Raw genomic sequence first — 26,170 nt, 5'->3', positions numbered from 1 at the left:
ACGACTGAGCCATCCAGGCGCCCTCATCTAAAAATGTTCTTACTCAGAACACCCCCAATACATCCACACAAAGGAACAGTATTCAGCCATAGAAAGAAGTGCAGCACGGACACCAGCTATGACACGGATGACCCTTGAAAACATGATGCTCAGTGAGAGAGAAGCCAGAACACACAAAAAAACCATGTATTGTGTGAGTCCGATTGATATGATACGTTCAGAACAGGCCAATCCACAGGGACAGAAAGCAGATGAGTGTGTGCCCAGGCTGGGGGAATGGGGAGTGACCATCAATGACCAGAAGGCTTCCTTTTGGGATGATGGGAATGTTCTGAAATTAGATAGTGTTGATGGTTGCAGAACCTTGTGAATATATTAAACACCACTGGGTTATACACCTTAAAATGATAAATTATAGCTCGGTAAAGAGTAAGAACAAAAAAACCCACCTCTCTAAAGTCAGTCCATTTCACTTCGTACAGAAGCCAAAGTCTTGACCCCAGGCCCAGGGCCTACCTGGTTTGTAAAATCCCTTCCCTGTAACTTGCCTGACCTCCTCTCCTACCATTCTCCCCCCCAGCTCCTTCTATTCCAGCCCCACCGGCCTCCACGGTTATTCCCTCTATGAGGCAGGCACTGTCCTGCCACAGGGTCTTTGCACGTACTCCTCCCACTCCCTGGTGGAAGCCCGCCCCTCCACTGGGCCTTTACTCAAGTGTCACCTCCTCAGTGAGGCCTTCAACCACCCTATTTAAAACTGCAAGCCCTCCCTATCACCGTGGCCCGAATCTTTTTCTTTTCCCTAGCACTTACGACCGTTTAGTATGCTATACGGCATATTTATTATGTCTACTGTGGATCACCTGTCTCTCCCGATTAGAATGAATGACCACTCCATCATGAGGCCACTGGATCGTGGCCAGATACTCAGTAAATGTTTGTGGATGGATGGACAGATGGACAGATGAACAGATGGGTGGGTAGGGCTGGATGTGCCTGGGGGCAGAAGAGCATACACTCAGAGGCGTCTCCTCAGCAGTGGGGAAAACCAGGCCTCAGGCAACTCGCCACCAGAACACACCAGGCCCCCGAGCGCCATCATCGGGACGGCGGCTGGCAACACAAAGCACGTGGCCCATCAGTTCCACAGCCCTGGCTTCTCCAGGAAGTGCAGGCCATTCTTCATCAAAGGTTAACTGAGCACCTACTGTGTACCAGCACCGTGCGCTGAGCAGTAAGGCAGGCTTGGCGTTCCTGAGACTCACGGTCTAGGGGAAACAGGTACTGAGTGAGTTCTCTTCAACAGGGGGTATTTGGACGTGGGTGGAGGTGAGTGGGGTCAGCCAAAAGACTGGGGCTGTAGGCAAATGCGGGGCTGGGGTTCGCCACAGCCTCACGATGGGTGAGAGTCAAGGATGTGACGAGTTTTTGCAAACAATGAAGAACAAGTGTCCCATCCCAAGAGCTAAGAGCGCCTCCATGGTGAGAAATGCAGCAAAGAAATGAACCATCTACTCCAGCCCAACTCCTAAAAACCCTGATGTCTCTTTGTGTGGACATCTGTTTGTTCAGTCTGCTCAACATCCATTCCTGTTTCTGGTAACAATATTCCAATTTTCTTTTGGGTGACAGAAGCCTTCCCAATCTCAGCCTATGAGCTTCAGCCATAGAGGAATTGCTTATGCCCCACCCCAAGCTCCCACAGAAGCCACACAACCCTTGTCAATCCAAGCATCCCATCTCCTTGGCCCCAGTGATTCAGGGATAAGCATGTGGCCAACAGCAATGCCACAGTGAGATCCAATCCCACAGCTTTGTAGAGACTAATGGGAAAATGGACTAATGGGCCCTCTCCCCAGGTGACAGAATGAACTGTAATTATATGGTGAGCAGCTCCCTGACAAAAGAAAACACCATGGAGAATGCAGAGCTGAGAGACCGGGGGGGGGGGGGGGGTTTCATTCCCTCTGGAACACCTGGATCCAGCCATGCCTGAAATCCCAGTCATGCTCAAAACCAGCAATTTCCTACTTTTCAGTTTTGTGACTCAAAAATCCCACTTTCTTTTTTTTAATCTAGTCAATTTGAGTGAGGTTTCTGCCAACTGCAACACAGTTCCTGATTAACACAGTTTATTCAAATCTTTTACTCATTCAGTTATTCCCCTAGATTAAAATTTATTGAATGGGCACCATTTGCCAAGTGCCCTGTTCTAGGAATACAAGCGAAAAAAAAGATAAGGTCCACATACGATCTGATCAGCAGAGAAGTACACAATGGATATTTACCATATGGAATAATTATCCTAACAAAGGGCAATAAGGGTAAGTAGAAGACGAAAAGCTCGCAAATCTTCCAAGACTCAAAATGCTATAAATATTGACGGCTGCCTGGGGATACTATTTTAGGAAAGTGCATTAAGTGTACATGATAGATGCCAGGCTCTGTATTTCAGAAAAACAATGCCATCAATCCCACCAAAATGGCATCCCCACTCTTGTCTGACCTCCCCAGGCCTGTCTTCCATCACACCTACCGGTGGGTAAACACCTCATCATCCTTGAAGCGCAGGAATTCGCCAGTGGAAAGAACATGCAAACACCTTTCAAGGGAATCAAAGGCTACATATTTTATCCTAATGTAGTCAGAGGCTTCGGTGTCTCGGCCAGGGCCAAGGTCCCCAAGTGACACCCAGGCTCATCTGTTTCATGCCAAAACAGCTTAACAAACTCCATCTCTGGACGCCCGTTGACCCTGCCCTCCCCTCCCCCCATACTGAGTGGCAAATTCAAGGTCAAGAAAAGCCTGTCACGCTCTTAGGCATCTCTTGCCACAGCCTCCTAATGGAGACCGGGGCAGGAGATGTTAACTGAAGGGCCAGCACATTCAGGTGACAAGCTAGAAACTGGACACTCAGTCAGAGGACCCAATGTGCAGAGCCAGGGGTTATGGGAAAAGGTCCCCCCACTCCAAGTGTAATACAACCCAAGTATTAAACCCTGTCACTTTCTCCCTCTGGCTGCAGAGCTCTTCCTATTAAAAAAAAATGCAATTCCAAAATGCTTCGGACTTCTGTATGACTTGCCATCATGTGCGTCAAAGTAAAAACAGATACGTAAGTTTAGTTACATTGATGATGGATAGTCACTGTTACGCTGCTGAATGTGCAGGCTTTCCCTGGAAATACGAAGAAACGGGTAGAGAGAGAGAAGCTAGGTGACAAAAGTCTGAGGACGAAGACAGACCTGCGGTTCTCAACTGGAGGGACACCTGGTAATGTCTGGAGACACTTCTGATTGTCCCAACTGGGGAGGCGTGGGGGGCGGGGGAGAGGTGCCACTTGGCCTCTGTTGGGTTGAGTCCAGAGAGTCTGCTGAACACCCTACAATGCACAGGACAGCAACCCCGCCAACAAAGAAACAAAGAATTATCGGGTCCCAAATGGCAAAAGTGCCAAGGTAGAAAAACCCCATCCTAGACCCTTTGGTATAGCTTTAACTAGTTTTACCACGGGAATGCATCATTATTTTTAAAATAAAATGTATCACACATACAAAGGAGAATAGTTAACAGTTCTAAACACACTGAGACTATTTAACAGTTTAGAGGAAAATAATCAAATGAACACTCTACATAACTACCATCCAGTCTTCTGATACTTTTTACTTCTAAAAATCAAAGAAAGCCATCAGAGATCTGGGGAAAGTTGGGGAGACCAGAGTGTTCTCAGAGAACGAGCTGGCGGAACCTTCTAGCCCCGAACACTGGGGTATGTGAGCCGGAAAGAATCTAAGAGAACTCAAGAGTCCCAGACCTGCTAAAAGATGTCACTTCATGTACCAGCTCCAGTCAGCTGACAGGCGTCACCGTGAGGGTGGCTTGAACAGAACTCAGTGGCAGAGAACCCCACGGCAGGTTGTGGATGTCTAGTGCAGGCACGGGAGTGGGGGGCAGGCAGGGGCCTATATGACACGCCCGTGGCCCAACCCTTCCATGTTCCATACACGAGAACCCAGAGGCAGGAAGGTGGACTGACCGGCCTCAGGTCACTCTGTGAGCTGGCAGCCAAGTTCAGCAGGCACCCCACCTCTAAGCCAGGTGTCCACACCTGGTGATGTCCGGCCCGTAGGCTTAGCATACTTTTACGTAAGTAGGTATTTTTTTTTAAAAATCAGTATTTTATGACACAGGAAGCTTATATGAAATTCAAATTTCAGTATCTATAGAGAAATTTTTACAGGAATGGAGCCACACCCATTCACGTGTGTATTAGGTACGGCCACACTGGCAGGAACGAGGAGATGCAAAACAGAGCGTATGGCCCAGAACGTCTACAATGTTCACTAGTTGGTCCTTGGGAGACAAAGTTCGCTCACTTCTGGTTTTTACCAGTGTTTCTCAAACACTTTAGAGGAAAGGGACAGACGGAAGGGAAGACAATATACTTTTCATTTGATGACTTTCTATATGGTTTCAATTTTTTTTTTTTTACAACGAATGACAAGTATTTGTTGAGCACCTACTATGCACTGTTTTAGGCACTGAGGGTATGGCAGTGAACAGAGAAGACAAAATCCCTGCCTTCCTGGAGATGCCTTTCTAGTGGAGACAGACAGACAGAAAATACATTTCAGAGTGTGTTTGGCAATGGCCAAATCCCTGCCTTGTGACCGGTCGGCAACAGATCAGAAGGTGACACCGTAATGTCACTCAACTACGGCACCAAGAGCAGAGTTTAGTTCTGCTGGCGTGTTTTTCTTACCAAGACTTTCTCCATGAAGGAAGCAGAGGGACCTGCTTGACCTTCTGGAACAAATTTCCTATCTCATTGTGAACCTATAAACAAGCAGTTCCTGGAACTGGCTACTTGTGAGTATCCCTGGGCTGGAAGCTGCTAAGTACTGTGAATAAAATAAAGTGGGAGAGGGGGGTGGGTGGCCATTTTTCAAAGGAGAAGGCCTTGCTGAACTTGTGACCTTTTGAACATATTCAGGTATGAAAACACACCAAAACCCCCAATGAGGTAGGCCAGGGTGAACGTGGCTTCACTCACCAGGAAAGGTGTGCAGACCCAGGTGAAGGTTCCCACAGCTGCCAGGTAGGCCGATTTCTTGAGCACCTTCAGCTCCTCCTGCCTGATGGCCAGCACCTTGTCTTTGAAGGCCAGTTCCCAGGCATAAAGCTTGAGCACTTTGATCCCATTGAGAATCTCGTTCATCAGCTTAATCCGATTGTCTTTGCTCTTCATGTGCGCCACCTTCAGAGACAAGAACAGTCAACACCACAGCGGGGGGGGGGGACGACCCACTTCCGGCCCTGGCAGCAGGCCCGCACACAACATCCCCATCGGAAAGGGGGGCTCTCCAAAGGGTGGGAAAGCCAACCCTGAAATCCCTATGAACCCTCCTCCCCTTGACCCTGAGAGCACCAAGGACCCTTTTACCACGAGAAAAAACCTGCTTTGGGTCACGTTAAATGAGATGTGGAGACACCTATTAAATTTAGATTTGAGAAGTAGAAACAAGAACAGCCCTGCAGGTGTCCAGGGAAGGGGGGCAGGGACCCTACTCTACTGACCCAAACACAAGACAGGTAACCATGCTGGGGATTTTTTTGTTTTTTTTCTTCCCCGCTCCGTTTTCTTAGTTTCTTTACTGAGCCATACTGCCCGTTAGACAGCATCTAGCACTTTCCAGATGCCGAGCACTTTTCTAAAGCATTGGACACACATCTAGCTACCTCATGCTCACAAGAACCCTATCACTGAGGGCTCTGGTCATTCCTGGTCACGGATGAGGATGCTTTTTAAGTCCCATCAGATCGAAGCCAGAGACTGATGATGTTTCAAAAGCGAGCCACTCAGGGAAGCCTACATAGCATCAGGAGGATGAAAGGTGACAGGGCCCCTTCCTTGCCTAACCTCCTCCCACCTGTACCTGCTGAGGCCTCGTTCCAAGAGGCCCACGCCCTGGGACTCATCTCCCCTCCTGCATCTTCAGTGCGGCTAAGTGCTCTCATTTGCAATTCCACAGGCACATCATAAATAGCCATCAACAGGGGAGCAGAGAAATAAACTCTGGCACCTCTCCGTTATGAACCATTTGGTGCTAGTTCAAGAGCATGAAGTCAGATTATACAGAAAGATCTCTGAGACATGGTGTCAAATGATAAGACCAGGCTGCCAAATGGGCCCATGCCTATAAAAATGTACATGGTGGTAACACCACGAAGAAACACACGTAGGTCCACCAAACCTAACTGTAAAATCAGATCTCTCTATAAATACACGGAAAGTTCTAGAAGCGTTTGCTTCAGCGTGCTCACTGACATGGAGACGATAGGGAAGGGGATATCCCCTTTTAATCTATACTCTTTTCTATCAACAGAACATGTTTTATGAGGAGAAGGCATGAGCTCTGTTACTTGGCTATTTAAAAACTTAAGAAGTACAAAACACTTCTGAAAATAGTTGAACGCTATGCCTAGCAAAACGTAAGAGGTGAAAAAAGTCAGGGAGTAATTTTTACTCAACTCTCGAAAATGCGCAGGAAACACATAAATGACTGAATTCTGTGAGAAATAAGGAATTTCTCAGAGGCTCACAGATGTGATTTTGGTCGCTGGCCTAGGAGGTCTAGCTATTTCAGGAACTCTCAACCTTGGCAGTCCATCGGACTCACCCAGGAAGCTTTAAAAACTGATGCCCAGACGAAGTGAACCAGAATCCCAGAAATGGAGCCCAGGTTATCAGCATTTAGGAAAGCTCCTCAGGGGATTCCAACAGGCATGCAGGGCGGAGAACCTCTGGGGCCTGCGCAGAAAGAACTTAGCTAAAACCCAAATGGAAAGGCCTCGACAAGAGCCCAGCTTGGAGCCCTAAGGAGACAGACACCTTACCTGGTAGGTCTTGGTCTTCATGGCCATCACAGCATTGAGGGGAACCATGAGGATCATCACAGCCACCCCGGCCAGGACGGATGGACCCAGGTTCTAGGGAAGAAAGAGAACAGAGGCCTTCAAAAGGGGGCTTCCCTGGCTGAGCCACCCCAGCCGATCCTGCAGACCTGGCTGATCGCCTTCATGGCAGCTGTATCACCCTTACACGGTGACAGGCTGTTAAGAATATTCGGATTTATTCGTGAGCATCTCTTGGGGTCCCACAACCCTTTTAAGAACATGAAGGGGCAGGGCGCCTGGGTGGCTCAGTTGGTTAAGAGACTGCCTTCGGCTCAGGTCATGATCCCGGAGTGCCGGGATCGAGTCCCGCATCGGGCTCCCTGCTCAGCAGGGAGTCTGCTTCTCCCTCTGACCCTACCCCCTCTTGGGCTCTCTTTCTCTCACTCTCTCTCCAATCAATAAATAAAATCTTTAAAAAAAAAAACAAAAACACGAAGGGGCCAGGTGAGTTTCGGAAATTAGAACTTTAGAAAGGTGGGCCGCTTGGGTGGCTCAGTCAGTTGAGCCTCCAACTCTTGATTTCAGCTCAGGTCATGATCTCGGGGTCCTAGGATCAAGCCCTGTGTGGGGCTCCCCACTCAGCAGGGAGTCTGCTTGTCTCTCTCCCCCTTTGCCCCTCCCCCTGCTCTCGTGCTTTCTCTGAAATTTTTTTTTTAAAAAGAACTTCAGAAAAGTAATAAGGCATTGAATAGAAAAGAGTTAACACAGCCAGCCTGACAGTTTATCTTGTTTGAAGGCCTGCTTACAAGTTTGGCCCTTGGCTGGCATCTGGGAGCTTGGATTTAGGGAGGGCTCCCACCATTCTCAGAACTGGTAGGAGTGGTTCACTGGGCCTCAACTCTTTGTATAAATGATATGGTTTATGCTGAACCCCCTCTTTGTCTTCTGGGAGTCTAGAAGACTGGTATGTGCCAGGCAGAGGCTACCTGTGTGACCAACCCCCAATAAAAACCCAGGGCATTGGGTCTCTATCAAGCTTCCCTGGCTAACAACATTTCACACGTTGTCAGAACTTGTTGCTAGGGAATTAAGTGCATCCTGTGTGAGTCCACTGGGAGAGGACTCTCGAAGTCTGTACCTGCTTCCCCGACTCCTCCCCCCGTGTCTTTACCCTTTGCTTTTCCTGCTATAATAAATTAGAGCCGTGAGTCCTCCTAGCAACTCATCCACCCGGCGTGGTCTTCGGGACTGCTGACACAGGTGTGGCCATATATTGCTTTACATGCTCCCTGGGGCCCTAGTACAGCACTCCATCATCAAAGGTACTGATTTCTCAGCACCAAAATAGGAATATTCGCACTGAGAAGATAATCAAGATCATAAATACTCAGTTCAGGTCAGGTCAGGTTATGGCACCATGTGAGTTAAGGAAAACTTCCAGAGCTTTTGGATTTGGGGATTTGTAGATAAGAGGTTGTAGACGTGTTCTATTATCCTAATTGCAGATAAGAAAACCACCCGAGAGAGGTTAAGAGACCAAGATAAGATACAGATCTCCATCTTTTAATTTTGACACCTACAAAGAGACACCTTGAGAAACTGGCTCAGGGCATGTACCCCACGGATACACATGAATGGAACTATAATGTGATTTTTTTTTCCTCCCCCTTAAGCATTTGGAAAACCAGGAGTGCTCGTCTCTTCCTCTCTTCCAAGTCATGACCCATAGGGGCACCAGTCCCAGCCTCCCCAAAAATGCTGCCACTGCTTATAATGGTTTCTGCGAAGTATCTCCACCCACAGACGATTTATCCACCTTGGAAAATGAAGGAAATTTCTACCAACAATTTAAAGCACTCAGAATGAACTCTGAAAGCAAACAGTATTTAAAAGATACTGAGTGTGTTTACACACCATGTGCCGTTCTATGAACGTAACCTGCACTGTTTCATTCCTTCACCCCAACATCCCCATGATGAGAAGTACCATTACCATCACCAATTTGCTGATAAGGACACACTTAGTGTGAGACTTAGTGACATTAAGTGATATGGTCACAAACCTAATCAATGGAAGAGGCACGATTTGAACCCAGGCAGTCTCATCGCTGAGCCCACAAACCATCACTATCCTATACTGTGGTTTTGATGGTCACAAAGAGAAATTCTATTTTCTATCCAAACCAATGGTTCCCAAACAGGGAAGAATTGCTCCCAGGGGTCACTGGGCAATGTCTGGAGACATCCGGGTCACAACTGGCCAGGGGGAGGGAGGGAGGGGGTTGTGTTCTTGATATCAGTGTGAACAGACCAGGGACGCTGCTAAACGTCCTGCAGTGCACAGGACAGCCCCCCAACAACAAAAAACTATCTGGCCCCACAAGTCAATAATACATTCAGCAACCCTCATCTAAAACAAAACAATGTTCTTAATGGTTCATATATCAACCCTGGAGGCTGATTCTAAAAGAAGTGTTCCAAAAATATTTCACCCGTGGCTGAAATTTCTGGGGAAGTGGATACCCCAAGGTGTCGGCCCCAAAATACATTTAGATTCTGGTATTTATTTCTAAGTTTCATTTCTAGAAACAATTTATAATCACTCATCTTCTGCTGTATAAACAGACAAAAAAAAAAAACTACAGTCAAATTCATGGATAATTTCCTGTGTACCTATTAGGTACCAGGCCCTGCTGGGACTACACTCATGGGAAATGAAAAATAAAGCAAATACAAGACACTAAGGGAGGCCTAGGTGGTTCAGTCAGTTAAGCGTCTTAACTTAGGTTTGGGTCATGATCTCGGGGTCCGGGGATCCAGTCCCGCATTGGGCTCCGTGCTCACCAGGGAATCCGCTTGTCCCTCTCCCTCTGCCCCTTCCCCCGGCTCATGCTCGCTCGCTCTCTAATAAATACATAAAATCTTTGAAACAAAACAAAACAAAAAATCAAGAAACTAAGCCCATGAGAGTATGTCAGAGGGGGAGACGAACCATGAGATGATGGACTCTGAGTAACAAACTGAGGGTTCTAGAGGGGAGGGGGGTAGGGGGATGGGTTAGCCTGGTGATGGGTATTGAGGAGGGCACGTTCTGCATGGAGCACTGGGTGTTATGCACAAACAATGAATCATGGAACACTGCACCAAAAACTAATGATGTAATATATGGTGATTAACATAACAATAAAAAATTAAAAAAAAAAAAAGAAACTAAGCCCATGAGTAACCAACACACTTAATCAGGAGAGGAGGGGCAGCTATACTGAGCAGCAAAAATACTATTCTAGAAGATAATGTCAAAGGAGCTCCTATACTATATTATTGGGATTTAAAAAAGGAAGAAATCCATCTAATCAAGAGGGAAAAGCAATTTGAATGTGGCAGTTGTCACAGCCTTTAAAGATGGGCAGGACTTCATCCTTAGCGAAGAAGAAGGGAAAGGAATTCCTGGCAGAAAGAAAGACACAGGCAAAAGCTCAGAGGTGACAAAGGATAAGTCACGTGTTAGGCCATGAGCATCTCATCAACTTTTCACTTTGGCAACTGCCCTTCCTCATGTGGAGGGGCTGTCAATCACAATTCCACACTTTCAATGTGGGAGGGCGTGTGACCTGGGCTGGCCAATCAGAGAACTCTGCCTCCTGGTTCACAGTGATTGGTACAGGGATGTGACTGGGAGTGTGCCTGGTCAAGCAAAGGGCTCCGTGGGACTCTGGCTGAGGAAATGAGGAATGCAATATTCTCTTTTCTCTGACACTGCTCTCAGGAAAGAGGATAAAAGCCCAAAGGTTATGGAAGCCACCGAGGGAAATCCCATTGAGAATGAAGTCACCTCAGAGGCAAACAGGGCCAAGAAATGATGAAAGAGTGAGCTTGAGTCCTTAAAGCACTGCGTGAACTCCTGGATCCATCCATGCCTGAAACCATTCCCTGTGGTCTGCAGTTATATATACCTATAAAATTCCCTTTACTTGTTTACACTACTTTTTTTTAAGATTTTATTTATTTGACAGAGAGAGAAAGCGTGTGCACACACGTGAGAGCACAAGCAGTGGGGAGGGGCAGAGGATGAAGCAGACTCCCTGCTGAGCAGGGAGCCTGATGCAGCGCTCTATCCCAGGACCCTGGGATTAGGACCTGAGCTGAAGGCAGATGTTTAACCAACTAAGTCCCCAGGCACTCTGCTTATTAGACTATTTTAAAATGGATTTCTATCCCTTACAACTCAGAGAATCTTGACCAACACAGTTCGAGACTAGTGAATAAAGGAATCTGGTTGGTGTTTGGGAGGATAAGGTGGGAGAAATATGCTGTGTAAGTTATAAGGTTGTTAATTATATACACTGTCAAAAAAAGGACAAATGCAAACAAGTATCATGCCAGCAAACAGAGCATAAATCCAACAACCAAGGAAACAGATAAAATACCCAGGAATTATCCAACAGACTACAAAATAAAATGTGATTGATGTCAAGAAAAAATAAACCCAGGGATGCCTGGGTGGCTCAGTTGTTAAGCGTCTGCCTTCAGCTCAGGTCTTGATCCCAGGGTCCTGGGATCGAGCCCTGCTTCGGGCTCCCTGCTCAGCGGGGAGCCTGCTTCTCCCTCTCCCACTCCCCCTGCTTGTGTTCCCTCTCTCACTGTGTCCCTCTCTCTCTCTGTCAAATAAATAAATAAATAAAATCTTTTAAAAAAAGAAAAAAGAAAAAAAAATAAACCCAGTGAATTATAGAGGTTCTTATCACTGACACCCACTCCCTCACCCCTACTGCCCATGTGAGGTGGTCCCTCCCTCTTGGAGATGGGAACGATGTCAAACACACACCAGCCACAGGAGGTAGAGAGCAAGGATGACTTGCAGAGGAGCTGACCAGATCATGTTAATGTACGTGGCCAGGTCCATGAACCTCTGGGCGTCCACAGACATGAGGTTGACAATCTCCCCGACGGTGGAGGATTTTCTGGCGGAGTTGGTGATCACCAAGGCCTGCAGGACAATGGAGAGAGAAAGTGTGGCAGGTGAGTGTGGCAGGCAAGAGCCCTCCCTCCAGGCCCATGTGGAAGAAGAAGACAGCTCAAGAGCGGAAAGCCCACTCTCTTTTCTCCTGCCTTGCTGCCTTATCTGCATTCCCAGCTCATATGTCCCATCACAAAGCCCCAGCTCTTATCAATGACCCTCACAGCCTCATCCTGACTTCTGCAATATGGAAGGGACCCCAAGGCCACCTAAACCAGGGCTTCACACACTTTAGGGTGCACACACATCACCGGGGAAATGTTACAGTGTCTTTCAGATGTGGTAGGACCGGGGTGTGGGGCCTGGGACGATGCCTTTTCTAATATGCTCCCACATAATGCAGATGCTGCTGGTCCGCAGATCACACTCAAGCAGGAAGGTCAAGGTCAGGGTTTCTCAACCTTGGCATTACTGACATTTGAAGCTGAATACGTCTTTGTGGGACTGGCCTGTGCCTTGCAGGGTGCTCTTCAGCATCCCCGGCCTCTACCCACTAGATGCCACCACCTCCAGTTTGGACAACCAAAAACATCCCCCTGGAAGGATGAAATTGCCCTGGTTCTCAAACACGGTTTCACACGATTACCTGGGGAATTTAAGAAATAAAGCTGCCCAGGTCCCACCCTCAGAGATCCTGATTTTGTCGGTCTGCGGTGCAGCCTGCACAGTGGGAAGTGCTGAAGTTCCCCAGGCGAGTCCGACTTACAGACAGGGCTGAGGGTCAACGAACTGGCCCACTGTCCTCACTATCTGCTAGGCAGTCTCGTCTCAACCCATCGGCCCAAGCAGTGTCTCTGCCCCAGAAGCTAAGAAATTGAAGGAATCCAGAAATTCCCGTAGAGCTGGATGTGCATGAATGTCTGCTAAATACTCCCACTGTCCAGGTAAAGGACCACCTGCTCAGTTCCAATGGAGAGTGAGAACAAGCTCGGGGGTTATCAACAGCAGAGTGACCATGTGAACCCGTATTTTCCCAAGTTGAGTGCCACCTAAGAAACTCCGTTCTGCACGGCTGACACAGGCGTCAAGGAGATACTACATGTCAGCTTTGCTAAGATCTCATGCCCGATGGTCAATCCTTCCCAGTTACGGTCACGTGGGTCACCCTCTCACTACTGCTTCACAAGTTGGGCTTGAAACCCTTACGGTGGCCCCACGGTGACCTAGCCAAGTCACAGATTCTGAGGCTACAGCAGGAGACATCAACGTGAGCCCCCGGGGTTCAGGCCCAGCCCTCACCAGCTTCAGGTTGACCCAAACCGCCTTCCGGTAGACGCCACCCGCCTTCCGGTTGACCCGCCCACCTTCCGGTAGACGGCGCCGATGACGGCCGTCTTGATCCTCATGCCGCTGACGAAGCAGATGTGGAAGTACTGGTGCAGGACGAGGGTCTGGAGGCAGGCGCTGACGAAGAGCAGCGCAGTGTAGAAGTAGCCCTGCCAGTCCGGGGCCTTCTGATCGTTCACGAAGTTGATGAGCAATCTGTGAGGGAGCAAGGACAGAAGGACGGGAGTCTGACGCACACGCACAGGGAACAAGTCCTTCCATTTCCGCATTTCCACTCTCTCCGAGCCAGGTGAGGCAGGCGTTATTCCTTCCATTTTATGCATGGAATAACAAGCCCACGGGGGTGATGGGTCCCATCAGGGTGCCTGAGCCTTAGGCCTCTCGTACGGACTGCTCTGGCTCATCACCAGTCACCCAGAGGTGACCAGAGAATATGAGAGGCAAAGGTAGTAAGGCAAAGAGAAGGAGCATGTGGCCCCCGAGAGACACAGAGAGAAGTAAACAGAGAAAGGAGGGAGGGGACCTCCTTTGTGACTTTCTGTTTTCAGGCTGCAGTTTGATGCAGTCTGGCTCACTTTCTTGTGCTTGGGTTTCCCTAGACATTCCTCTCTCTTCCCTCCTTTGGCTTCAGGGGAAGTTGGTTTCTGTTACCTGCAATCCAAGTGGCCTGAGTTCAGATGCTATCAAAGCAAAACATGAGGCAAAGTGCGTGAAGACAGAGAGGCTTGGCTTTAACCCCAGTGGCGGGGGGGGGGGGCACACCGGGTGACCCCAAGGCAGAGGTTAGGAGTACTGCCAGCGGAAGGTCAAGGACACAAAAGACTTGCCCCGCTGAGAGGGAAAGGGGTCTTACTTTAGGATCTCTGGGCCTGCAAACATCATCAGGTCGTGGAGGGCCTTGAATAGGAAGCTCATGAGGAAGTAGGGTCCAAAGGTCTTGTATAACACCTTGAACAGAGACGGCTCCCGCTCCTTCTGGGGGGACTTGACAATCAAAACCTCAGCCTCCTCATTCACATCCACCTGCGAGCCCCCTTTCGGCTTGGCGGAGTCCTTGGAGGAGTACGCCATCTTTGCCTGCTGCCTGGAACACAAAGAGTGTGGAGCGGTTGTGGGGTCTTCCGGAGACTGGGCCAGCCAGCCCGAGGAGAGGCCCAGAGCACCCCACCCCTCGGGGAGGCTGGCCAAAGAAAACCAGTCACTGCAGAGAGGCAGCTTAGCACACTGCTTAGGAGCACAGACTCAGGACCCTGGCCAGCCAGCTGTGTGACTTTCAGGCAAGTTCCCTAACCAGCCCAGGTTCACCACCTGTTGTACGGGGATATAAGTAGGATCCAGCTCACAGGGCTGCTGTGAAGATTAAATGGGTTAATACCCACGAAGGGCACTGAAAACCACCAGGCCCACAATGATCTACAGAGTCGATGTGCCAGAGTCCAGCTCCAGCGGGGGAAGGGTCCTTGAAGGAAAGGACGGCGTCGGCGAGTGAGGACACACGGACACAGGATCAGGTTGTAAGCATCTCCCTGAGAGCCTCGGAGGGACCTTTTTTATTCATTAGAATGTTTCCTTGTTTTTCCATTCTTTTACTCTTGCTTAAAGGTTATCTAAAGTTTATTCTTTCTCCAAAAGCAACTGACAATGTGTGCACCCTATCTTATCAAAGTACTTATTCCATTTCTATAGTTTTCCGTCTCTTGTCCTTGGTCCCTAGACACCACGGAGGATCACTCCTTTCCCAGAGGCTGTCAGATGATGCCCGCACCCTTTTTTCCTTTAATCTTATACCATTTGTTTATGTCCTCATTATCAACTCCAGCGTAAGAAATGGGAGGAGTAGGGGCAAGGAAGTTATCCTACACCAGGGGCTTGCCTCGAGGGGCATACCAAAGGTGGCCTCCTATTTTGTATACAACATAGGGAGGTTCCTGTACTGTGGAATGTCATGAGATTTTTCTTTCCTAGAATCCTAATGTTTCAGAGGTGCCTGAGGAATCCCATCAAAAGGAATTTTTACTGGGCCTGGATCCGACAGCTCCCTTACAGATTGGAGGACGTTGGGTATTTTTACTTCTTGGCCCATCGTGGGCCTTTTTGGAATCAGTTTCATTATGATTGCTTGCATAGACATAACTAAATTTATAAATCATTTTATCATGAAACCCCAGAATTGATTATAAAGATTGCCGCAAATAAAATGAAAGGAAGTAGCAGGAGCCAGCTGTGGAGTCTCCTGATTTTTCAGGATTGTCCCTCATACTTGGACATCGTCAAACAGCATGAGTAGCTTGGCTCGCGCCATCCATGTGCACTCTTCTCAGAATCCCAGCTGACTTTTTTATAGAAAATGACAAGCTGATTCTAAAATTCATACAGAAACTCAAGGGACCCAGGATGGCAAAAACAATCTTTAAAAAGAAAATCAAAGTTAGAGAATGCACACTTTCCGATAACCGTAATGAAGATAGGCATAAGGAAAGGTAAGTGCGCGCGCGTGCACACACACACAATCAACGGAACCAGAAATAAACCTGACTGATTTCTGACAAGGGTGTCAAGCCCGTTCAATGGGAAAAGAATAATCTTTCTGGGGCACCTGGGTGGCTCAGTTGGTTAAGCACCTGCCTTCACCTCAGGTCATGATCCCAGGATCCTGGGATCGAGTCCCACGTCGGACTCCTTGCTCAGCAGGAGTTTCTCCCTCTCCCTCTGCCCCTCCCCCCTGCTCATGCTCTCTCTCAAATAAATAAAATCTTTAAAAAAATTAAAAAAAAGAACAATCTTTTCAACAAATGGTGCTGAGAAACCAGACAATGACGCTGGACCCTATTTCATTCCATATACAAAAATTAACTCGAAATGGGTCAAAGACCTACACACAGAATTACAACTACAAAATTCTTAGAAGGAAACAAGTGAGGGGCACCTGGGTGGCTCAGTCGGTTAAGCATTCAACTCTTGATGTCGGCTCAGTTCATGATCTCAGGGTTGTGAGATCGAGCTCCACGTCAGGCTCCAAGCTCAGCAGGGAGTCTGCGTGAGATCCTCTCTTTCCCTCTACCCCTCCCCCAGCTTGCACACATGCATGCGTACTCTCGCTCTCTCCCAAATAAACAAATAAATAAATAAATAAGGATAGGTGAAAAATCTTCATGACCTTGCATCTGACAACAGATTCTGAAATATGACACCCAAAGTACAAGCAATAGAAGAAAAAATAAGATCACCTGGACTTTGTCAAAATAAAAAAAATGTCCTGTTTCAAAAGACAAAATCAGGAAGTGAAAAGACTACCCACGGAATGAGAGAAAATATTTGCAAATGAAATATCTGATAAGGGACTTGTAACCAGAGCATGTCAAGAACTCTTACCATACAATAAGGAAAAAAAAAAAAGACCAATTTAAAAAAAGGGGCAAAGAAGATAGGCAAATGGCCATGAAATGTTGCTTGACATCATTCTTCATGAGGGAAACACAAACCAAAACCGCAGTAAGGTATTATTTCACACCCACAAGGTGTATCATCAAAAAGCCAGATAATAACAAGTGTCTGCAAGGATGTGAGAAACTGGAGCCCTCGCACTGGCCCCTGCAGAGTCCCCTCCCACTCAATGAGGATATAGCAGAAACAATGGAGTGCGTGCCACTTCCAAGATTAGGTCACAGAAAACACAGTGGCTTCTGTCTTGCCCTCTCTTGGGTCATTCCCTCCACACAAAGCCAACAGCCATGTGAGGATGATACCAGAGGAGCCCCTATGATGAGACGTTGCCAAGAGCCAACCCTGACTTACTAGCTAGCCATGTGCAACCTGAAAGCAGGGCCTACAGTCCCAGTCGAGCCTTCAGATGATGTGGCCCCAGCTGACATGCTGAGTGCAACTTTAGGAGGCGCTGAGCCAGAACCACCCTGCTAGGCTGGATCCCTGACCCAGAGAAACTATGTGAGATAGTAAATGCTCGCTGTCATTTTCAGCTGCTAGGTTGCAGGTAATGGATTATGCAGCAACAGACATACCTCCTAGCTCTTGTCTCCCAAATTAAAGTTAACATCTTCAAATGGCCGGACGTGGGCTCCACCACCAAAACACATGCTTCATCCTCACCTAACCAAACATTAGCAATTTACAGGATCCTTCCATGGCATAAGTATACTGAACTGCATTCAATTTCAGAAGGCTCTCCCTTGTCATGTCGATGCCACACACTTCACTATTTAAACCACCTGACACTTTCTCTTGGCAACCACAGCCTTCCGATCTGCCTCAGCTCACTCCCCATCCCAGAAAAGGACCAGAAACATGGGAATCTCCTCCAGGCTCTGGGGTTGATCAGGTGTGTGTCCCATCCGTCCACTCTGTCCATGTCCACAGCCTGTGACCCATGCAAACGACCACCACCAGGGCCTCCTCCCTGCTCCCTCATTTCCTCCCACTCTCGTTCCCTGACAGCCAAGCTCCTGCACAGCAGCCAGTGGGACCTTCCTAAAAACACATTATCCCCCTACTTCAACTCATGGCTTCCCAATGCATCCAGAAAAAAACCTAAACTCTGTGTGAAGTTGTGTAACTTCCTATGTGTGCTGTAACAAATTACCACAAACTGAGTGGCTTAAAGCAACACAAATTTATTGTCTCATAGTTCTGGGAGTCAGAAATCTGAAGGCGGCCCACAGGGTTACATTCCTTCTGTTTCCTGGTCTTTTCCTACTTCTAGAAGCCTCCTACATTCCCAGGCTTGTGGCCCCTTCCCTCCAATTAAAAGCCAGCTGCGGCTGCAGAGCACTCCCCGCCCCACCCCCCCAACGTCCTGTCTCCTTTTACAAGGACCTGGTGATCATATCAGGCCCTTTGCCTTTGCGATGTAAGGTTCTGGGGACCAGGACATGGACATCTTTGTGTGTGCATTATTCTACCAGCCACATTGCCAAGGTCACCGTGCACGATCTTCCCTACTCTCTTTAATGACCTGCCCTAAAGCTGCCCTTTTCTGACTGGGATTTTTCATATAATTCCTTTTAGCACACACAGACCTCCTTGGCAAGGAAGACAGAGGGCCAGGCGAGGAGGAAGGGAGTGGCTCAGCCTTCCCCGTCCACTCTTTCTACCACTTCCTAAGCCAGACCTGGCCCCGCGCCGGTGTGGGCTGCTGGTAACCCACGGCTGTTTCCAGTGGCCAAGAGACAGGTGCCAAAGGGTCAGGGAGAAGGTCTCGGGCAAGCAGAGAGGAGGAAAGCTCAGGCCTGGGTGGACAAGGTCAAGAACGTTGGGAAGGATGGGCACCTGGGTGGCTCAGTTGGTTAAGCGACTGCCTTCGGCTCAGGTCATGATCCCGGAGTCCTGGGATTGAGTCCCATATCGGGTTCCCCCTTCTCTGTGGGGAACCTGCTTCTCCCTCTGCCTCTGCCTGCCACTTCCCCTGCTTGTGCTTACTCTCTCTCTCTGTCAAAATAAATAAATAAAATCTTAAAAAAAAAAAAGAAAAAAGAACATTGGGAAGGATCAGCTAAGGCCAAGTCAAGAACGAAAACTAACCCATGAACAAGAGGCCTACAAAGGAGGGAAGTGCTCCAGGAGGGGGGAGGAAGCAGGCTGGGCATCTGTAAGCTCTGGCTGGGAGGGGAAAGGAAAGTTGGAGGGAAAAAGTCTGAGTCAGGGGAAAACCGTCCAGAGCAACGGAACAGAAAAGGGTGGGTAAGCTGAAAGCTGGGGAGAAAAAGAGCCTTTCTGAGTAGATAGATTCCAAAGTGTGCAGAGATGCCCATCAGTCACTTGTCCACTAATGACCTAAACACATGTTCTGGGTCAAACTCTGGACAGAGCCCTACCATCACAGAGCCTCATGAGAGGGAAGGATTAGCAAACATGACTTCACAATACTCTTACTGGTGCTACCATGGGGGCTTTCCCAGAGGAGGTGACAGCAAAGCAGTGCCCTGTAGGATGAGAGAATCAGGAGAAGGGAAGGGTGATCCAGGTTGGGGGGGTGGGGGGACAGGATGAGCAAGGCCTGGGACTAAAGACTGGAAATGAGGTTTGGCAGCCCTTTCTCGAACAGGCGAGAACCTCAGGGTAACCTGAACAGGACTGGGAGCAGACTGCAGGAGGCTTTAACCGACGGAAGAGCAGTGAGGCGCTACTGAGGACTGTCATGTGTCGTGAAGGCTTTAGGAAAGGCCAAATCTCAAACTTAAAAAAGTCTTAGCGCAACTGAAATTTCTACATTTCTGGATGTCTTCTGAGCATCATGGCCTTTGACCCATAATAAATATCCAATATAACATGGAAGGGCAGACTTGACCTACAATTGCAGAGAATGGATTTTACAAACTTGGTGCATATTTTCACTCTGCTTAGCGCTAAGGATATACAAAATGATAGTTTCTGGAACCACAGAGGGAGTGGCAAGGGACCCCCTCCCACCCCACCCTGGCCCTTGCGTAGCCCTGGCAGGATTTTAAATGTGTTGCTTATGAATCCAAATGACTCAAGCTTTCCCCCACTACTCTACCCTTTTCTCAAGTTTTTTTTTTTCAGTGCTTTCTGTTCCTCAAAAACAGAGCTTCTCAAAGAGGGTTGTTTTGCAAATGCCACATTCTCGGATTGTCAAGACTGAGCCAGATACTAGACCTTCTGTGACCTACGGAACTTCGGTCCCCCAAAAAAGAGCCCAACAAGAATCTGTGTAGGTTAAAAAACCTGCCCGAAATTACCCAGGTCTGGAATCTAACTCCGTTTTCAGACATAAATCCATAGTGTGTATTTTGTTGTTCTTGCAAGCTTAAATACACCTTGAATTTTTTTCACGAATGCAACTATTATTGAAATGAAGGGGAGACTGTGTTTCGTTCAGAACTTTGCTAAGCATTAGCCACCACTCTGCAAAACCTCTTCTGTGAGGGCGACTGACCGTGGTTCTGGAGATCTGGAGGGATTTGCAGCTGTCACAGGGAGCCCTCCACTTTGGGAAAAGCCGCGACCCTCCATTCTGTTCTCCCAGCGCATGCCTGAGCATTTACTCACTGAAATACACGTTGTCTCATTACAAATCCCTTGTTTCCATTTTCCCTTAAAGTCTAGTGAGAGCATTTTGCTAATTTTTAAAATTTTAGCTATATGGGTGGGCTATTTTTATTGATACATTATCTTAAAGTACCTGTGTTGATGTCAGAAAATCTTTGTATTCAAGGCAACAGTGAATCTACAAGGTTCAGAACCACTGTTCAGCACCGTGCATGCTGGTACTTTGTTTTTTTTTTGTTATTTTCTGTCTGCATTTCTTCACTAAATAGAGACAAGTAAACAAAATTAGCCACTCTGGGGGCGCCTGGGTGGCTCAGTCGGTTAAGCATCTGCCTTCGGCTCAGGTCATGATCCCAGGGTCCTGGGATGAAGCCCCCCATCGGGCTCCCTGCTCAGTGGGGAGCCTGCTTCTCCCTCTCCCCCTGCAGCTCCCCCTGCTTGTGTTCTCTGTCAAATGGATAAATAAAATCTTAAAAAAAAAACGGTCACCCCTTCCTTAAGCACGTTTTCTGCCACACACACACACACACACACACACACACACACACACACACACACACACACACACACACAGCTTTATTGAGGTATAACCGATGTATGCTCAATTGCACATTTTGGGAACATACGAATTGATGAGTTTTGACCTATATGGATACATACACCTGTAAAACTGTCCACAAAATCAAGATGGTAATAAACATATCCACCCTCCCACTCCCCCACCCCAACAAGGTCTGCCAGGGCCCCTCGTAACTTCTCCCTCCCACCTGCAGGCTGTTCTCTAGCTAAGTGAAGAGGCCTGGCCACAAGGGGCCACACCAAGAAATCCCAGCTGAGAACAGGACTTTCCCTTCGCCCACCATGTCCACAGGGGTTACAGGTGCCAGATCTGGCTTGTGCCTCTGGAGACAGAGCGAAGGACCCATCTGCCAGTGACCCAAGGCAGTGAACCCCCAAGATGAGAACCCCTAAAGGCAGAGGTATTGAGAGAGCCAGTGCCTCTAGGGGTGGCCTATGTTGGAACCCGAGGAGCCAGGGCTCACCCCGTCCTCCCAGGCAAGATGGGAATGCCCAGCCTGGTTCCGCATCCAGATGAATCAACACAACTTGTATGGTATTACCTGCCCAGGGTTTACCCAGGACCATGACAGGGCTTCTCAGATGATGTTTATCTCAGTGAATTGTCAGAAAACCCTCTGAGCAGAAAACAGAGGCTCTGGGGCATTAAGGGACCCGAGGCACAGCCCCTAAGGCCCCCCACCCTGGTCTCCTTGCCCCCCTTCTCACTTTCCCCAGGGCAGCCCCGCTGGTTATAAAACAAAACTCAGGACAGGCCACTGGCCCACATAAAATCCACCTCTGACTTCTCACCACATTTAGGATCAAACCTGAACTCACCAGCACGGCTGATGAGATCCCTACAAAAGCTTCTCCTACCTTACCTCCTTCCATTCTGCCCCTCACACACTCCACTCAGGCCACGCTGCCCACCCCCCACCCCCGCCTTCTCCATAAGTACGCCAGCCTCACCTCTACCTCAGGACCTTTGCATGAGCTGTCCCTTCTAACCATAAAGCCCTTCCCACACATGCAGCTCACTACCTCCTTCAATACGAACTTCTGCTCCAATGTCATCTTGTGAGAGGCCATCCCCAACCACAGCGTCTCTATCAGCTTCCTCAGCCACTCCTGTCCCACCTCCTTGCTATAATCTCCTAAAACCTAACATTCTCCAAAACTTTCCCCGTCAGCGTTATGTTCGACTGCCGTCCTGTCTGTCTCCTATATGGAATGTAAGGTGGCCCCCAACAAGGAGCCTTTTTGGTGCCACTTTCTGAACGCAGAGGGCCTGAACAGACCACACAGTAGCAGGAGACATGAAATCTGCTGAATGAATCAGTTAAGGGCCAGGCTGGGGATAGACCAAGGCTTCTTGTTCAAGCGTGGTCCTCCTTCCATGGAGCCTCTGGGGCAACCTCTCCCACACCATCTGCAGCAACCTGCTTATCAAGAAGGATGCCACCGGCCAGGCTGGGAATAGAACCAGGGAGCCACCTCTGCCTGAGAACCTCCAACCGGGTCATGGGCACCAGATTCAGGTGGAGCTCTATGTGCACGGAACACCACCCATCTCATGATGCCCGCCCACAGAGCCTGACATTCAACCTGCCTCCCCTAAGACAATGTCTCCTGTGTCTGTGGCCACCCCGAAAGGGCCACCAGCTCAGCATCACAAGGGCCTCCACTGGTGTCCTAGTGGCGAACAGTACGAATGTCCCCAGTTCCCACCCCCCGAGCCAGGCCTGATAGAAGAAGATCTATAACCTGGGTGTTCTGACAACTGGACCTCAGGTCCAAGGTTTTTCTCCTGGAAGGACAACTGCTCTGTGGGAGATCCAACACACCAGGCTGGTCCCACTGGCAGCCAGTGCTAAGAGGTCAACAACAGGCCCACCCCATAAAACCGCAGGAGTAATGACAGCCACTTTTGGTTCTGCTCCTCCTACCAACCTCTACCGTCCCCACGTCACTCACAAGTTCTCAGCTGCCTCCTCGACACAGGACACACGCCAAGTCCAATGACCTACCCTCCTGTAACAGCCACTTTACTTTCTTACCGGCACGTAACACAATGCTGTTTCATATAACTGAGGACGTCTTAGATTTGATGAAATCAAGTATGTGCTGGGGAGGCCCTGGCCTAATTCCCAAAATAACCTGATGACAGATGTCACGCGATGGCACGCAGCTAACAACGGGAGGAGTGTCTAAAATGCAGGATACCTTGGCGCCTGGGTGGCTCAGTCGGTGAAGCGTCTGCCTTCAGTTCAGGTCATGATCCCAGGGTCCTGGGATGGAGCCCCGCATCAGGCTCCCTGCTCTGCGGGAAGCCTGCTTCTCCCTCTGCCTGCCACTCCCCCTGCTTGTGCACATACTCTAATAAATAAATAAATAAAACATCTTAAAAAAAAAAAGATACATAAATAAAATTCAGGACACCAAGTGTGAGCCATAATGCAAACTATGGGCTCGGGGGTGATCATAATGCATCAGCGTAGGTTCATCACTTCTGACAAACGTCCCATTCTGCTGGGGGACACTGAAAATGAAGGAGGCGATGCACGTGTGGAGGCAGGGGGTACACAGAGCTCTCTGTGCTTTCTGCTCTAAAAACTAGAGTCTATTTTATTCTTAAATCCAGCACAGTCAAAAGCACCCTTGGTGGGGGCTTCTTTGGCAGAACACCTGCTGAGGGGCTTGGTGTGTTGAAGCCAAAACAGAGAGAAGAGCAAGAACTCAGGATGCGAGACACTCTCAGTGAGACAGGCAAGGTGGCGGGGTCTTGGGCAGGGCGGGGTCGCATGCCCCAGGCACGCACTTGCCGAGGGCCCGAGCAAACGGCATCAATAGCCTCTCGATGCACATCTTTCGCTCTTCTTGTCCATCCACTGCTTAGCTACATGGAAGACTCTTCCTGGATCTCGCAGATGAGCCGACCGTGGCTGGGAAGAGTGAAGCAGCTCGCCCAGGACCATGAAGCTAATAAGAGGTGACGCTGCCACCATTCTGTGGTGGCAGGAAAGGGGTGACCGCGTGGTTTTAGGGACCGCCAAGTGGCAAGAGGCTCACACTTACCTTTTGGATTTGGCACACTCCTTCTTCCAGTTCTTTACCAAAACAGGCACAACTTGTTCTGATGTGTCCTCCTTATTCAGGGACCAGAGGTCAGTGCTCTCCAGGGGCTGGCGGTAGCCCCGGACCATCAGCCTGGGGCCAAAAGAGCAGGGGGTAGGCGATGAGAGTCGGAAGGAAGAGGACCACAACCCTCGCTGCCCACACCCACTGCCACAGATGGCAGCACGCACTTGGGAAAATCGCAATACGCAAGGGACATTTGGGCACATTATGTCATCACTGCTAATTCTGTTAGGTCATCCAGGAAGCCCAGCTTCATTTTTTAAAGACACAGGATATTCCTGATACAGCTTTTACAATGGCTCCCATTTACTTTAAAAAAAAAAAAGTTTTCAAGACTCAGGGGCGAAGCATTAATCATTGTCAAATCTGAGTGATAAGTTCATTGAGCTTGATCAGACTAGTCTTTCTACGTGTTTGGACACTTTCGTAACAGAGAGTAAACCTATCATTTTAACTTGTTGTTCTGAAATAATACCAAACTTACAGAAAAATCACATGCATTGCACAAAGAATTCCTACCTCCCGCAGCTCACTGCTAACATTTTGCTACATCTGCCATATTATTCTGTCTCTAACATCAACATACACATACAGACTTTTTTTCTGAACCGCTTCAGAGTAGGCTGTAGACTCGACACACCTGCAGCCCTCAATGTTAGTGTGAATCCCCCCCAAAAAAGGGGCATGCTTTCACAGAAGCCAGAGAGCGAGTCATTAAAATCAGAAATATGAGCAAGGATGACATGACCTGCGGACCACACTCAAATGACCCCAACCGCCCCAGAGATGTTCCTTAACTGTTAATTTGAATAATATTTAATTTAAAAAAAATGTGCAAAGTTTATAAAGACAAGGAACCGTGCTTATGGGGGGAAAAGGGATTCATATAATCTTGGGTAAGATGCTGACGATGTGCAGGAAGAAATGTGCAGGCAAAACGGACAAGAGAGCTTAAAATGAGTGTTGCCTCAGGTGTTTCTGGTTGTGGATCTATGCATGTTTCTCTTACCCACATTTCTTATGGGGCACGGGTATTATTTTTCTAATGGCAATTTCATTTCTCTGAAACAACGCCAACAACCGTAATTACACTGATGTTAAAAAAACAAAAACAAAAACCTAAATCCAAAAACCAACAGGGCACAGTTTCTAAGTGCCCCGGGTGAAGCCATGCACAGAGGTGCAAGCCGTCTGTGGTTCGCATGTTGAGTCCGTGCACGCGGGCAGAGGGTCGGCGTCTAAGCCCCGGGCCTAGGGCAGGCACGCTCAGCACACGGGTGAGGAGTGACGGAGGGACAGCGGGCCCGACGCACCGGCCTGGCCTTACCCTGTGATCCACCAGAAGGTGACTCTGGAAAGGAAGGAGGCGCTGGATTCCGGGCAGGGATTCTAGTGGAGAAAACACAGAGGGTGGGAGCAAACAGGAAATGATCGATTAAACTTCTCATCTAGGCCAGTGCTCAGCAACAAGCAGCTGAGCAGAGCGGTCTTACTCTCCAAAGGACCAGCAGCCACTGCACACCGATGACTCACCCCAGGAGGGTTTCTCTCCCGATCCCCAAGAACCTCCCAAGAAACACATGGCAGCTCCCCAGTTTCATCCAGGAAATATTTCCTGTCTACTATGTGCAAAAGTGGTATAGTGTGCCACTTACCCACCCTGCATTATATTCATTCCAACAGCAACCCGGTGAGTGTGGTGCGGCCCATATCCCCCCATGTTACCCCCTTCATTCACTGATTGCATTCATTCAACACATATTGTCTGAGCACCAACTATGTGCCAGGCACTCTACAAAGTGCCAGCATTATCCTATATCCTCACAGAACCTTACGAGGCTGGTAATTACTATTATTTCTGTTTCATTCATTCCTTCGACAAACATTTTCTGAGCACCTGCTACGTGCCCAGCACCATGTATATAAATCTAAGCAGACATAATCCCCGCCTTCAGGAAGCCGGACGTGTCCTGGAGTAATAGTAATACCTGCTAACTTCTCTACTAGCTAGCTCTGTTGTAAGTGCTTTACACAAATCATCTCATTTAATGAGACCACCCAGGAAGTAGTTAAAAGCATCATCCTCACTTTGGAGCTAAAGAAACAGACGAGCAGAGAGACCGGAATGACCTTGCCAGGCTCCCCCAGCTAGAAGCAGTGCACACAGACTGGGACCCCTAACAGGGTTCAGAAAGAGACATTAATCAAATGGTCCTATGAGCAAACACAAAACCACAAGTGCGATGAG

General features: G+C 48.6%; 1 protein-coding gene across 2 annotated transcripts in view; it reads right to left on the bottom strand.

The window, feature by feature from the left end:
• The window catches only part of ABCC1 (ATP binding cassette subfamily C member 1 (ABCC1 blood group)), a 130,124-nt gene that overhangs the window by 48,179 nt on the left and 55,775 nt on the right, over window positions 1–26,170 (bottom strand). For both annotated transcript variants that reach the window (XM_088017386.1, XM_028117448.2), the window contains exons 6-12: window positions 25,250–25,311; window positions 23,860–23,991; window positions 14,054–14,284; window positions 13,218–13,395; window positions 11,722–11,883; window positions 6,898–6,990; window positions 5,054–5,257 (exon numbers count right to left, since the gene is read on the bottom strand). In XM_088017386.1, the coding sequence (XP_087873512.1) occupies window positions 5,054–5,257; window positions 6,898–6,990; window positions 11,722–11,883; window positions 13,218–13,395; window positions 14,054–14,284; window positions 23,860–23,991; window positions 25,250–25,311 (1,062 nt within the window). The remainder of the gene's footprint in view (window positions 1–5,053; window positions 5,258–6,897; window positions 6,991–11,721; window positions 11,884–13,217; window positions 13,396–14,053; window positions 14,285–23,859; window positions 23,992–25,249; window positions 25,312–26,170) is intronic.

The sequence above is a fragment of the Eumetopias jubatus genome, unplaced genomic scaffold (assembly GCF_037043125.1).
Source record: "Eumetopias jubatus isolate StellerSeaLion01/CBP00866 unplaced genomic scaffold, mEumJub1_p1.0 scaffold_12, whole genome shotgun sequence".
Taxonomy (NCBI): Eukaryota; Metazoa; Chordata; class Mammalia; order Carnivora; family Otariidae; genus Eumetopias; species Eumetopias jubatus.
This window is presented reverse-complemented; position numbering and strand designations above follow the sequence as displayed.